The 15,728-nt window shown below is 33.9% G+C and overlaps 1 protein-coding gene across 1 annotated transcript in view; it reads right to left on the reverse strand.

The window, feature by feature from the left end:
* Positions 1-15,728, reverse strand: part of LOC150093260 (glypican-6-like) — a 162,572-nt gene that overhangs the window by 28,616 nt on the left and 118,228 nt on the right. The window contains exons 5-7 of the mRNA XM_090413449.1: positions 10,716-10,881; positions 9,856-9,986; positions 9,286-9,554 (exon numbers count right to left, since the gene is read on the reverse strand). Of these exons, the coding sequence (XP_090269575.1) occupies positions 9,286-9,554; positions 9,856-9,986; positions 10,716-10,881 (566 nt within the window). The remainder of the gene's footprint in view (positions 1-9,285; positions 9,555-9,855; positions 9,987-10,715; positions 10,882-15,728) is intronic.

The following is a 15,728-nucleotide window of genomic DNA, read 5'->3' on the forward strand; positions in this document are numbered from 1 at the left end:
TGTACCCTTTCCACAGCTTCTTCATTCCCTCAGAACACAAGGAGACAAAATCCGTGCATAGTAGTCCAAGTACAGTCATACTAAGGGAATATAAAGAGAAAAAGTGACTTCCTTATCCTTATAAATCAATGTTCATTTTAGCATCACTATTAGTCTCTGAGTTGTATTTATTTATTTATTATCATTTTGATAAAATCATGGGAACTGCTACTGTGTTAAGAATAATAAATTTCCCTATGTTCTTATCTTCGTATTAAGGTCATCATCTGACAATACACATACACAGACAAGCTACATTGCAACTGAAAATAGTATGACAATGCTAACTAATTTGGTAAAGTCTTTCTACTGACTGGACTTCTAGTGTGCAAAAAAAAAAAAAAAAAAACCCTGCACCCTGTTTTACGTGACTAGAGAACAAACTCATTAACCTTTAATACAGCAATAGTGATGGCCTAATCACTATTTAAAATAAGTGTTCAATATAGGATAATAATAGTATAATGATAATTGAATTATTATTAACAACCACAACACTTACTGATAATATATTAAGGCTAAGATCCTGGAGTACTAATTATAAATGACCTGTAAGAAATTGAACATTAAGTGAGTTGAATATGTGCTAGCCACATTCTTGAGATTTTTTGACCATCATTATTGTTGTTGAGATTACAGTGGTTGATAAGAATTTCAGAGGCTTCTTTAAATTTGCACTCATGCCAGGTTCTGGTGTGCTGTATTGAACAGGTGCCCTTCTAGTCAATTCTGTGTTGAGTATTCAGGGCATGATCAGAAAGGCCAGATTTACCACAGTTATTAATTTTAACATGTAATTTATGTTCCCTTTTTCTGATAGGAATGGTGCATGCAGTTTCACCTATATAAGGCAAATTCCAGGTATACTCCTAGGGTGGGCCAATGGTAGAAGTGGATCCTTGGAGGAGTTGAATAAGTTCTTTAATTTCAGGATACACCACACATTTGTATCCATAGGGGAAACAAAACGTGCATTTCTTATCTGGAAAAAGGAACATAAATGAGACATTAAATTTAATCTATGATAAATCTGGCCTTTCTGATCATGCCTTGGTTACTCTACACAGACATGACAAAAAGATCCTATTCATTACATCACACCAAAATCTGGTATAAGCACATACCACCAGTGAAATTCTTATCAATTACCCTAATCTCAAAAATAATGATGGTTTAAAGATCTCAAGAATATGGATGGCACATAGGATTGTAGTCAACAGTTATTCATCATCATCAAATTCCTGCCATGTACCCTCAAGGGGTGTACAGGATATGACAGTACTACATGAAAAAATTACATCATTACTAACTTCCTATATACAATTTTCCTCCAAATCAGTCTGTTACTTGTCAAGACTCCAACATTATCAGATCTTATATTTCTATCGTCTAAGGCACTTTGTACCGTATCAATCCACCTATATCTTGGTCTTCCTATGGGTCGTTTTCCTGCCAACCTGGCAGAGAACACTTGTTTTGCTAATCTTTCCTCTCCCATTCTATTTAAGTGACCATACCATCTGAGATTAGCTCTGCTAACGCATTCCTGGATGCTGACAATGTCAAGTTCTTTCCTAATATCCTCATTTTTAATATGATATTGCCATTGATGCCATCTGTTCACACCTCTAATCTTTCTCAGGACTCTCATATCTGCGATCTCTAGTCTTTGGTCAAGTGTTTTACTTCTGACCCAGCTCTCAGATCCATAAGTTAAAATTGGTTTGAACACAGTCTTGTATACAGCTAATTTAGTGTTCCGACTAATTTCTTTCTTATTCCATATGAATTTATTCAATTGACTTCCCACGATACCAGCTTTGCTGATTCTGTTGTCTATTTCTACATTTAGTTTACCATCTTCCGTAAAAATTGTGCCTAAGTAGCTGAACCGTTTTACTTGTTCCACAGGTTCTCCATTCACAACACAGTTGACATTTTCAATGATTCTGCCTATTTAATAATATTTTATTGATTAGGCCACCACTATTGCTATATTAAAGGTTAATATGAATTTGTTCTCTGGCCATGTAAATGAGGATATAGATTTGATATAAGTTTTTTTTTTTTTTTTTTTTTTTTCCCCACACTAGAGATTAGGTCAGTAGAATAATGGTCAATCAAATTAGTGTTACTCTGGCTTACTGTTTGAGTTGTAATGTAGCTTGTCTGTGTATACTCCCTTGTCTAACACACTCATTACTTTATCATAAAATGCAAGTTACTAAAACAAGACCTATCCCTTTACAAGCCAATGCTTACAATCATAAAGAATCATATGTCCAACCTAATCCTGTATTCTACTGCCTTACCAATCTCACAAATATGACTACAATTGCAGATATACAGACTTGTCTATAATTGGAAACTTCTGTCTAGAACCATACTTATAGTGGATCTGCATAAACAGTATTATCTTGCTTTCTTTCCACTCCTTAGTAACCTAACCTACCCATTTACAAGACTTTCATTAAATAACCAGGTCAAGGGAATAGCCAAATGTTTTATGCATTCCTTAAAAATGTGATACATCATCCATTCCAGCCTTATTAACATTAACCCACTCAACATCTCATACACCTGATTCTTTCACCTCTAATTCTCCTAATACTTGCTTCCCTTCAACATGTTGCACACCATCATTTACATCAGTATGATATACACAGACAAAGTGGTCATTAAATAATTCAACTATATCCTCTGCAATGGTCACTCTGCTACCCTCATAACTATCCACCAGTGTCAATCTGCCATGCTTATTCTTCCTCTTGCTTGCCATATAATGGAAGAATTTCCCAATAATCATTGGCCTGACTAGCCAATCTCCTCTCATACTATGCCTTTCCTTTCTTTACTATGGTTGTTTAGCTTTCTAGTGTGCACTTTATACTTCTCATGCATCTGATCACCACAACTGTCTTGTACCTCCTCCATAACATCTTTTGAAACACTACATGAATGTTGCTCAAGACAGTTAGCCCTAAGAAATTCAACAAATTCACTCTCCCTGTTGCCATACACTATCCCCTCCTTTAATCTAAATTCTTATAATTAAAATCTCCCATTAGGATCACCTTTTTACATGCCTAACCAATCTACATAAACAGTTCATAATTAGTATTATGCTTTATATTTCCTGGCCAACAGCAACATTCTATTAGATATACTATTTTGTTAATTTCAACTTCACACCACACAGATTCAAAATCTCCAAATGTACTACCATTTTCAACTTCCACTCTTTGTAGACACACTTTCCCTGCCATCATTAACAGCACACACACAAGAATGGGAAGAATTCACTTCCCATTCTTCTGCAAAATTGCATATCATTCCATTTCTATTCCCAAAATATATTATCCTCATAAAACTAAGTTTCACCCATACCAATTATTTTTGGACATACTTAATCGATGCAACAAACTCAGCTCCTGTAATTTTAATACTCCTTACATTAGTATACAAACATAACAATCGTCTTATCTTTGAGGCCATCCCACCAACCATCATTCGCTACTCTAGCTAGCTTACCACACCAGTTTCTCTGATCCAGACTGACTGCCATTCATACCCATCTCCTCCCCACCTTTATGCATTCAATCACTACATTCTGTCATAATCACATCTTCTAACTTGTATCCATCTTCATCCTGTTCTTCTACAACCTGCTTCACAATCTCTCTTTGATCATTAGCTATACTAACTTCTTGATTCTGTGCCTTCTCAGCAAATAATAGTTTATCTAAATGCCCGATACCATATCCATTCAAAAACCAACCATCAACCTAAACTTCCCTTCAAATTCACTCCATAGATTCACAAATTGAACATACTCTGCCTCGCACAACTCAGTCATCTTGCTATTTGTTATCTCTGCTTCTCCTTACTATTATCATATCTGGGCAACATGCTAACTACTTTCTCACCAAACATTATTATCCTTCATCTTCCACAAGTTCAAGTTCCTAGCCACATTTTTTTTTTTTCACCAAGTTAGTTGTGCCCACAAATATAGATATAATTCTGTAGATACAATCATCTGGAAGATGATTGTATCTACAGAATTTGGCTGATTTCTGATTACTACCAGTAATGCTAGCTCCCATTTTAAATGCTCTAATCTATCATTACACTTCTTACATACATTAACACCCTTTCCTACTTTTCATTCATCTTAACAGTCCACATTTTTTTTATGCATACATAAAATTCTTGCAATGCATCTGCTGAGAAAATTTGATCTTCAAGTGAAGCTCACCATGCTGTACATGTATGCTTTCTTATGGATACCATTTTTGGATTTCTGATTTTTCGGCTTTGAAATAATGTTGGATTCTATATCCACTTAATTTGAATAATCTTTTTTTTCAGTGATTCAGGTGATTATATTGGCCAGCAAAGTTACTTAATATGGCAGATAATGAGCACCTGTTCCTGTCTTTAACAGCAATCTTACTCATAAAGATAGACAAAATTATTACCACAAATGGACTAATAATTAGATAACAGAAACTTTACTCTGAGTAATATGATATTTTTTGGAGGCTATTTCAGGTTTACAAGTATGCAGGGTATGCCAGGTCTTATACCAGGTGATGAAAATCATGTACCACCTGAAGACATTTGAACGTTCGACCACATTGGAATTCAAACCCACAGACCATTATGTAATAGAGAGACCACCCATTTTGGCAACCAGGTCTAAGACATTACAATATTTCTGGCATTTATAGTTCCATGAACAACATGCAATCTGTCTATTTATACTCATCTGCTCATGATTAATTCACAAGATTCTGAAGGTTAGAATAAAACTGCTAAACACTAAGGATAGAATTCTTTGCTGGAAATTTTTTGATGAACACATCCACTATTATAATGAATGTAGTAAATACTCTCGACATTCATGTAGAGAGTATTTACTTAAGGACTGAAGCTATAATACTGTAAGAGACTACCTTCATACTTCTTAGAATGAAATGGCAAGAATCAAGTGGGGGCTTCTAAACCAATGTCCAGTTCTTAACTTCCTGGTATGCTCTGTTACAGGTATCTACTTTGATCCTGAACTTTACATTTTCTCTACTAGAACTTTCAGTGGGAAAACCATGAGGAAATATGCCCATGAGATACTCATGTCTATTTCAAAATTTATCTGCATTATCCTACTTGAAAATTAGGAAATTTTCAAGTAGGATAATGCAGATAAATTTTGAGGGCATTATTGAGTGACAGCTTATTAGCTGTCACTCAATAATGCCCTCAAAATTTATCTGCAACTTATCAAAATTTATGATAAATTTATCTCAAAATTTATCATAAACCTTTTGAGTGACAGCTTATTAGCTGTCACTCAAAAGGTTTCTAATTTTGAAGATGAATACTGTAACTACTCCTTCCTTTCCTATTACTGAATAAATCATTTTAGGAGAATTTCACATCTTCTATCTTCACGGAACATAAATAGTACTTAAAAACAATAGAGTAGGGAATGAATCCCAGAAATCAGAAATGTTTTAGGAAAAACTAGAAAAGGGGCAGGACTAATAATAAAGAAGTACTTGCTAAATTTCTGCTCAATGACATGAACTAATTGGCTACATAGCATACAAGAGGATCTGAAATAGAAAGAAACATGGAGTTCTGATGAGTAAGTTCAGTAACTTTCAGATGTACATAGAATATGATGGAACAAGATTCCATCATATTCTGTCCTTATCCCTTCCCAAAAAATTTCTATCTTTCACCTTCTTCCCAAAGAATTCACAGCCAACTCTTAAAACCCTGGTTTTAAAATTCACATACTTCTTGCCTCGCCCACAATTTTCCCACATCTTCCCACCCCTTTCAGTCATACTTCAGCAGTAATGCAAATGTATATCGCCATACGCCACTCAATAAGAAGACAACCAGGAACATCTTACAAAAGGCACGTACCAAATTATTTTTCCCATATATTTTTCATGCATCTGTCTTTAAAACATCAGTAATGCCCTAAAAATTGAGCAAAAAGTCAATGACATTATAAAAAGGGGTATTACTAAACAAAACTAGGCAAAAATAGCCATAAAAATTAATATTTATTTAGAGTGAAAATTTATTTATAACATGGAAATTTTTTCAGAAATAATATCTATAAGAAATTACATTCTTGTTCTAATTCTATATCCATGCATAACCAAACAGTTTCATGTAAAGCATCTTCAAGACTAGCTACTTGTGTATAGAGGCTGCCGATTCCACATCAATTGCCTTAGCATCCAATAATGCAAAATTCCCTATCAATACACACCAATAGCGTGTGTAGATTGCTATGCATTATGGAAAAGGTCACTACCCAGGCTGGTTCTGAACTTTACTGGAGTTTCTTCAGTCAAGTATGCTGAGGTTAAATCAAACTTAGCAGAAGTGTAGCAAAAGAAAGTTGAAGAAAACATTGACTCAGTGTGGAAAGCATATAGCACAAAGTTGTTTGCAAGTTTAAAAAATAACAGAACTCCGTGGTGGAAAATGGAAGTTAAAGTATATAGGTTAAGAGCATATGCATTTTTCTGTATATTCTCTAAGTTATGCATAAAAGTGGAAAATTTTACAAGGAATATAGAAGATATACCAGTGGCAAAACGTTCTGAAGGTTATTAATAAAGCTTAGAAATGGAGCAAAAGATGCAAAAAGAATCAAATACGACAGTGATATGTAACTGAGGATAGATATATTAATGCATGAAATAAGTACTTTGAAGCATTATTAAATAAAGAAAAACTTCTGAAGCAAAAGAATTATGATACACAATATCCAATAGAAATGCAGTTAAAATATTTACAGCACTAAATAGAAGATGCCATCAGAAACTAGAAGTGTGGAAAGGCAGATGGAGAGGACTGTATTTAACCTGAAATATTTAAATATGGAGATATAAAAATTTTAACAGCTACACTGCATAGTTCAGAAGGCTTATTCAGACAGATGACTATTGAATCAATGAAGTGCAGTTGCTCAGGACTGAAATATGATGCATTTAACCTTTTTTGTGTGTAAGATTAAAAAACAGTCTTTCACATCCGTCAAACATGTACATTAACGATTTTGTTTATTTGGTCTCCCATCAAGATGGGAGAATTGATTGGGGATCAATTTGTTGTTCTTTCAAAACAGCGAAATGTACTTGAATGTGCTAAATAGAACAGCAAAAATTCTGAAATAGCTGAACATTCTATTAATGAAAATCACTGTTCTAAATTTTATGAAGCTATTATTGTTGTTACCAAACAACTGATTTTACTAAGGCTTTTAAAGTAGAAAGTAATATATAAATTAATTCCTTTCCCCAAGAACATCAGGAACCTTCAAAACAGGGCAGCTTTAGAATCAGATCCCTCCCCTCCATCTTCTGAACCATTGATTATCATTAAAAAACTTCCACATATACAATTTTGCTCTTACTGAAGATGGAAAAGAATACTCCTTTTAGAAGTGCCCCCCCCTCCCCTGGCTCTTCCTTTTACTTCAAGATTTTTTTCCCCCAAAATTTATCTCTGTAGTGCAATGGAATGGAAGAGCAATGGAATACTGTGCTCTTTGACTGAAAAGATACGAGTTCAATTCTCATCATGATAGGGAATCTTAATATAGGATTTTTTCACTCAGAGATGAGTTAGTTGATGACATGTAGAGACAGCAGCATTCTACCAGAAACTCTGAATTTTCATCCTACACAAAGGCAAATTGGCCAGAGAACAATACAATTAAGACAATAATCCTATTAGTAGAAGGGAGATAGCACAATGTACAGATGGTGGTGTAATGTGTAGATGCTGGATAGTGATACCAGTAGGAATAAATAATGTAGATGGGTGGGCTGTGTGGTGTGTCTGCATGCAATGAATTTGCATGGCATCTCTAGACTTCTTTTCATAAGAAGCCTTTATACATTTCTATTGTTAGTCCACACACACACACACACACACACACACACACACACTTCTTTTTATTTCTCCATATTCAAGCATTGCGTCTGAATTATTTTGGTTTATTTTTTACAATCGGTTTAATTAGTCACTATTAGGTTTCTTCTATAAACTTTGGAATGAGTTTATATAGAGCAAAAGAGAAATTAGTCAAAACAGCAACCCACTTGAAAGCATACAGTTCAAACTGCATTTTAACTTTTGTATCTGAAATAATAGTTGTTCAATGAGCAGAGTCCACAGATATGAGTCCTGAATTAAAATTAAAGGAGTGAAAAGGGGGCACTGATGATAGATCGATATTAAAAATGACATGTGACATCATTAATATCCAAGAATGCATAAAACAGGTGTTCAACACAAAGATGTCAGTGAAAAAAAAAAACAGAGTAGAGTGGAGAGATAGATGGCTTGATGCAGTTTGGGATGGAAGTTTAGAAGACAGCAAAGTAAAAGCTGATGAAATTAGAGACCTATCTAGAAAATGTCCCTAATGTCATCCAGAACAGGACAATTTTGCTAAATGGTGACCCCTCTCTTACTAACTCACTCTAGCTGCTATCTCATAGACATGGTGTTTCTGTTTCTTGTACAGGTTATTTTCATAGGTGTTGTTCATGGTAGATTACTGTGATATAACACACTTTAGGTTACTAATTCTCATTTTTAATCTCTCAGATAACCATGAATGATCACTACAGAATTTTTAGTGCATCCCACCTATGAACTGTTAGCATATAGCACATTAGGCTTAGTACCATGGCTGGGCTAATAGATAACTTGGAAACTCTGCTCAAGAGACTAAACATTGACTTTAAGCATTTTAGACCTCCAGTAAAGCAGGGAGATGGTCTTTACTTTTCTTTCAGATATAGTGATACTGCTGTAGTTTTACAACTTCTTGAATTATCTCTGCATGTTTTTATTTCAGGTATAACTGACTAATGGCTAATTCAGTTCACCTTAATAAACCTTACCGGACAATACTGTTTTCCAGAGAAGTCCCACCAAAGGTTTTAGGGAGATATAACTTCTGGTAGATGAAGTTCACACCAGGAGATAAATATCTACCACTTAAACACTCCCCCAAAAACATCCATTGCTTATGATAGAATTCAAATTCTACAGTTTGTTAGTTGGAGAGCAGAATATGCTAGCCACTTGGCAACAATGTGTCAACATATCCTTAACTGGAATCACATGACTCTACAGCAATTTATACTTCTCAGTTTGAAATGTTTCAAAGTTTTATGTATTATAAAATAAGAACACACCCACCTTGTTTTTCCTGCACCATTCCAACAGTCTTCTTTCCTTGGTTCATCAGCAATCTGTGGGTGACTGCAAATTTGTCTGGGTAGTTGTGTCCAAAATTTCTTGGCTTTCCTCATTTTCTTCTTAATGTTTTGTACGAGGCGGTCAACACTAGTTCCAGCAGCTGTAGTTGGACGCACCATATGCTGATATGTAAATTTCAGGGTTTCCTGTTTCAGCTCATGTTTAACATTCCTTTTGCCAAGTCTAGGCTTTCCACATTTTTCAAAAAGCTGAAAACATTTGCAAGACTTAAGTCTCATAAATTTAAACATTTAAAATTAAGAAAAATTACTGTTTTTAAAAATTGGAAACTGAACTGGAAATGTTCTTATTTATCAGAAAAGTTAATCTAATAATTTAAGATAAATTTCACTATAAATACACCACCACAATAAATTACATTCATATTTACTATATATCTATATTATCATGAAAATTTGTCTGGAATACTTAGTAATAGTAAAATCAACAATTTTCATTTGATCTATAAACTAATGCAATATACATTTCTAGAAAATCTAAGTTACCTACCCTTTCAGACACAGCATTTCCGTTTTCCTGAAAATTCATAATTGCATCAGAAATCTTTATATTTATTGGTTCAAGTACTGATTCTATGTTGAATGAGCTTTCCAACCTAGTTGCAAGCATAATCAGGGAATCTACACAAAAAGAAAGGAAAAAAAAAGGATATAAAAAATATATGCATAAAAAATCCCATAAGTGATTGATAATGTTCAGGTAAAGAAAGAAAGGAAAAAATGTAGACTTCCCATCATCAATCACTGTGACACCACAGCAAGAACTACAGCCTCTCCACATATTCTTGATCATTATTCACTTTCAGCTCAGGATTTTAGATAGATTAATCCTTACACACAGTCATTCATTATTGATGACAGTATCCTAGCTATTTTGTTGCAGTGGGTTATTTTAAATTTACCACTTTTTTGACATTGATAATGTCAGATATTTCACCATGTATTAACTCTACAGGTTTATTTTCTTAACTTTAATGTTTATAGGATGTTTAATGCCCAGAGACCAGTCCATTTTCATTTAAAAGCTGATGAAAAAAAAAAAAAAAAATTATTTGCATTAATTTTTTGCCCAGGTCGCACTGAAGGGATTATCTTCTATTATAAGATAGTTGATTACTGGCAGATTTTAATAGCCAAAGCTATAAACAGCATAATCTTGGTTCTGGAAGCTCCGAAATTTATACATTCCATAAATTAAACACCCAGTAATCACCAAAACCAACACACAATTTATCTTAACTGAAAATGAAAGTTTGATAGATTTTCTCGCCATACAAAATGGCGAAGCTCAAAAAAATAAAATAAAATAATAATAATAATAAATTACTCCAGAAATGTACAAATATTTACCTATGTAACTGTTCCACTCTTGATCTAAGTCAGCATGATAAGCTAGGCATCCTGTCATTACATGCAAACAATAGTTGGTACAAGGCTTAAGATCAGGAAGCCCATGGCAGTGAGGACAATAGGTCATCTTCATAAGCGCTCTACTACATTCAGGAGTTGGCCCAACCTGAAATAATTAAACCCATATCATTATATATAGGTAAAATAAAGGATGATGTTTATAAACTATACTATCAAGGAAACTTAAGAATGAATTGACTTCTTTCTGTCAATTATAAAAGTAATCAGAAGTTAGAAAATTACATTACTTAATCTAGAGCTTTACTGATAAATTAACAAAAGTTGGCATCCAGAAGCTCTTGAACCAAGTACATATAAATCTTTATAAACAGTGCTATCCATAATAAGCAAATTAAATTCTGATCTAAGAATAAAATATTTGATTTATAGGTATTCATTGATTAATGGAGATTTGATAAAATCTCCATGATGAGACCAGCTAATTCCCCCCCCCCCCCCACACACACACACACCACCACCTGAAGTCCTTATAAGGGGCCCTTGTGTTCTAGACAGGAATCAAACGCAGGTCTTTCCAATGTTACACCTGAACAACTTGATAAAATGCACTAACTGATACAATGAGAAATAAAAATAACTAACCAATAATTAAAATGACCTCCAAATGGGGCACACAGAAAATGACTGCAGGGTAGAACATGTGTAGTCCAAATATGCTACAAATATGAATGCAGATATAAAACTTACATGATGCATAAAATATATATATCTCCCTGTATATGCAGTAACAGTTACCCAAGGGGCTTTTATACAGTATAGTCCTGGATGTACAACAAATGCTATTAATCAAATAAAGTACAAAGGATCAATTTAATCTGAGAAAACTGCTATGGTTAAGAAAACCCTATGCCAAATAGTCTACTTCAGCATTGTTTTCTATGGTTTTTAATGCGACATAAATATTAAACTTAAGATAAAGACTTAATTATGAAGTGGGTGCTCTGTGGCTTACAATTCTGCAGTTCCATCATTGATGAGACTGGAAAAAGATTAGGAGTCATATTTTATGAGAGGAAGGGGTTATCCTATTTTAATATATATACTCTTTAGGTTGTTCCCAGATCAAATTTCAGTAGTTCAGGCACTATCTTACTTCAGATTCATGTTGAATTAGTCCTTCATCAGTTCTAACTTTATGTGTAACACTTCTGTATTATGTCAGACCTTAACTTCTCAAACTATTACATGTACTAAGGCTATGTTAGACATGCCCCTTTGTACTTGTTGATAGGACTAATCTGTCCATGCATTCTGAGGCAGAATATCCATTTATAGGAAGGAAACCCCATTTTCTGGCAAAAGGTTATTTTATCTTGAATAAATATTCTTCACTTCAGAGATAAACATCATGGAGGCAAGATAGAAGATTGAAACCTGTCAAAAGATCTAAAGCTGTTCCAGTCAGTGGCACACCCACAGGGGAAGCCAAGGGGCCTTGCACTCCCAAAGAGAAGGAAAAAAAAAAAAGAAAAAAAAACCTACAAAATTTTCCAAAAATCTTTCCCTAATTAAAATTCATTTTTTTATTTATGTTGTGTCGTGTCTTTTATTTGTATACTACTTATGAATTAGCGGTCACACAAGGTGTGACTGCTAATTTTTTCCCAGCGCTATAGGAATATCCTATAGCTCTGGGAATCAAGATGAATGAAGTAGTGCTCGGGCAGACCAAGCACTACTTCGTTTGCCTGAGCCAGAGGAGATCACAGGTATCATGTATTAGCAATCATTGCAGATACAAAGTCATAGGTCATATGCAATGCATAGTGTGTATTCTCAAATTGTCTACTCAACTTCCCCCCCCCCAGATTAAATCCTGAGTGCACCACTGGTTCCAGTGTTCTTTTGTCCAAGTGCACCATTAAAATGAGAGGGCTGGTACGGAAAACATGTGCCTTATTGGCTCAGGGATAAGAAATTTGTTGTGCTTCTGATCATTCATAGCAGCATTTATTATGGAAAAGGAGTTTATAATATTAGTATATGTTATATTAGTAACTATTGTTTTGAATAATAGTTTTTAGTTTATTTGGTTTGTAACCAGCATTAATGAGAGGACATTCAGCAATTTAACACAGAGTTTCACAAAAGCCCGAAGTATAGAATACGTGATGAGTAATAACTCTATTTTGATATTAACTTCAGACCAACTATATTTTTGGGGTGGGTGTTCTTCAATTATACAGAGTAAAATTTTTGGTTGATGGTTTGGGGAAATTTTTTCATTCAGCAGACATGTTGTTGGTGGCTGGTGTCATTTAATGACACCAGCCAGCAACTTTAGTTGAAGAGTATTTATATTCTCAAAATGCAACAGAAATAGAATGCAAATCTTTAAAACCAACAGGCACCGTTTGCTACTGGCTGAACTACACAGGCTCCATGGAAAATCACCAGGATACGTACCCTCAAGAGATGTACATGAAAACTGTGATGTATAAAGTACTGTAAATATTTAGTATTTGTGATTTATTGTTTTATTATATTGTTTATGACGTTACTTCTTTATTCTATGAATTTCCTCTCTTACTTCGTTATTTTCATGATTGCTTGAGCTTGTACAAAATGCCTATATGCTTTGATTTTGAACTCGCATATATTACTATTAATTCAACTTTAATCCTTTAGTAATCTACTTAGCTTTACTCCCCCACCCCTTTCAATGCTGTTAAGTATACTCTCACTCCTGCTAGTACTGTAGACTGATGAAAAAGTCTCTGGCTGGGATCAAATCCTTAATCTATGTTGCTATATTCAAATGTATTAATCCTTAAAAATTTATTTTTGTTAACGACTGCACCATTAAGGATTGTGTCAAAAGAATTTTTTTATCTTTCCATTACATACAAGAGAATAATTTAGCTAAGCATGTGTATAATAACCTTTAAATCAATTTTATGTCAAGCAACTCCGAATTACTCAGTCATGGCTGTTACTTTACTTAGGTCACACAGGTGCAATTTGTTTTTATGAGACAGTGCATTGGCTAACAAATATCAGGCAAGCTATTAACAAAACGAAACATTTTTATTCTAAGACAATTAATATACAAAGGAAATAGGACATATCACGTGCCTGATTCTCCATGCATTCATTAAAACAATTCGGTTAAAGCATTAGACAAAGAAATTATTTACACTCAACTTATTAGACACGTGGATGGATTTTAGCACACACAACCCTACTCTCATTACAAATAATATAAAACAAAATTATACTATACACATTCTAAGCATTATGTAACACAAGCACTATTAAAAATTACAATAGTCTTTTATGCACATTCAAACTTGCGTTTGGCTTTCTGACCTCTTCAACACATTATGCCATTAGTTAAACAGAATCAACTCTATCATCTGTATACACACAATCTAGGTTATTAACACACAGCAATCTACTTACAAGCTCACTATATCATTATACAGTCCTGATTCCACAGGGTTAAAGGTGAATTGCACAAGTTCTTTTCTTAAACTTGCGATCGGGCACTGTCCGACAGTAGTCGCCTGGCGATTTCCTCCCTTGTAACAGTACTGCATTTGTTTAGCAATGTCAAGAACTGGTTCGTGTGGCAAATCAGCACGCACTTAGATCGGTACATTCATCGAAGAATTTTTCAGAAGGATATCTTGAAATACGGCCTTTTCTACCAGTGAATCCCCATGATCTCCAGAACTACTGCTCGCGGGACCCCAACTCTTCCCCTCCTCAAAAAGCTTGCCATAGAAACAAAAAAAATGAGAGAACCTTTCACCCCTCAATCTCTGCCTTTTATATCATTTGCTGTCCCTTGGCCTTCCTTCCAAAACTTCCCAAACTCATAATCCTTTGAGTTTTTGACCTTCTGTTTTTGACCTTCAAGTTTACTATCCTAATCCTGTCTGATCTTTTAAGTTACAATTGCTTGTGGTTCTACATATCATTCTACAATACATTTCTAATTATGTGTATTTTATGGCCCATGTAAAATCGATATAGGTGAAAAATATTTCTATTTTTCACCACAAGAAATTTTACAGTACATTATCATAACTTTCTACAAAACGTTTACTTTCAAATTAATCATTTATCAGATTTCTAAATTCAGATCTTACATTTCTGTCTGGCCTAAGATTAATTTTGATCACAATGAATGCTGATGATGATATTACTTCATTTTTAATATGATTCTGCCAATTATGTCTATTTTTCTATTAACATTATATATTTTTTGCAGTTTTATTTAATATGTAGTCTGGAAATCCTGCTCTGAAGAACAAAACATGAAACTTTTTTCCCAAGCCACTTAAGCATCCATTATGTTCACTTTCCTAATTTTTATTGAAATTCTCCTATTTGTGGCATCTAGTATTTAATCAACTGTGTTCATTTCTACTACAACTTGGAGATCTGTAAGTTAAAGCTGGTTTGAAGAGTTTTATACATGAACAGTTTAGCATTTCTCTTAATCCACATAAACTTATTCAAGATTCCCCCCCCCCCCCATTTTGGCTTATTTTCTTATCTGCTATATTTTATTTTGGCATCTTTAAACATTATTATTTTTTTTAAGTCAAAGTAAACAATTTTTTAAATTTCATAATTTTTTTATTGAAATTTTTGGCCTATGGAGCATCCCTACTTTGTTATGAACAAAATATGGGTTCAAATTTTGATGCAAAATGGAATGCTGGGAAAATGTTGCCGATTTCACTTTCTGGTACCAATGATTTTATTGGAGGCCTGAAACAATATGAATTTTTCATATGGTTTCAAACAAATAAGCTATTTTTTCGTAGCAGAAGTTATCCACTTAGCTAACCCGACTGACAAAGAAATGTCAATGATTTCGTAAACATGTCAATGTTTAAGAAATGTAAATATAAATGATAAAACATGTGTTTCAGGATAAAGTTGTTAAATTATGGTTTCATTACATATAATAAAATAAAT

This window comes from Typopeltis vanoorti, chromosome 24, assembly GCF_054136105.1.
Source record: "Typopeltis vanoorti isolate ZY-2024b chromosome 24, IOZ_Tvanoo_1.0, whole genome shotgun sequence".
In the NCBI taxonomy this organism is placed as follows: domain Eukaryota; kingdom Metazoa; phylum Arthropoda; class Arachnida; order Uropygi; family Thelyphonidae; genus Typopeltis; species Typopeltis vanoorti.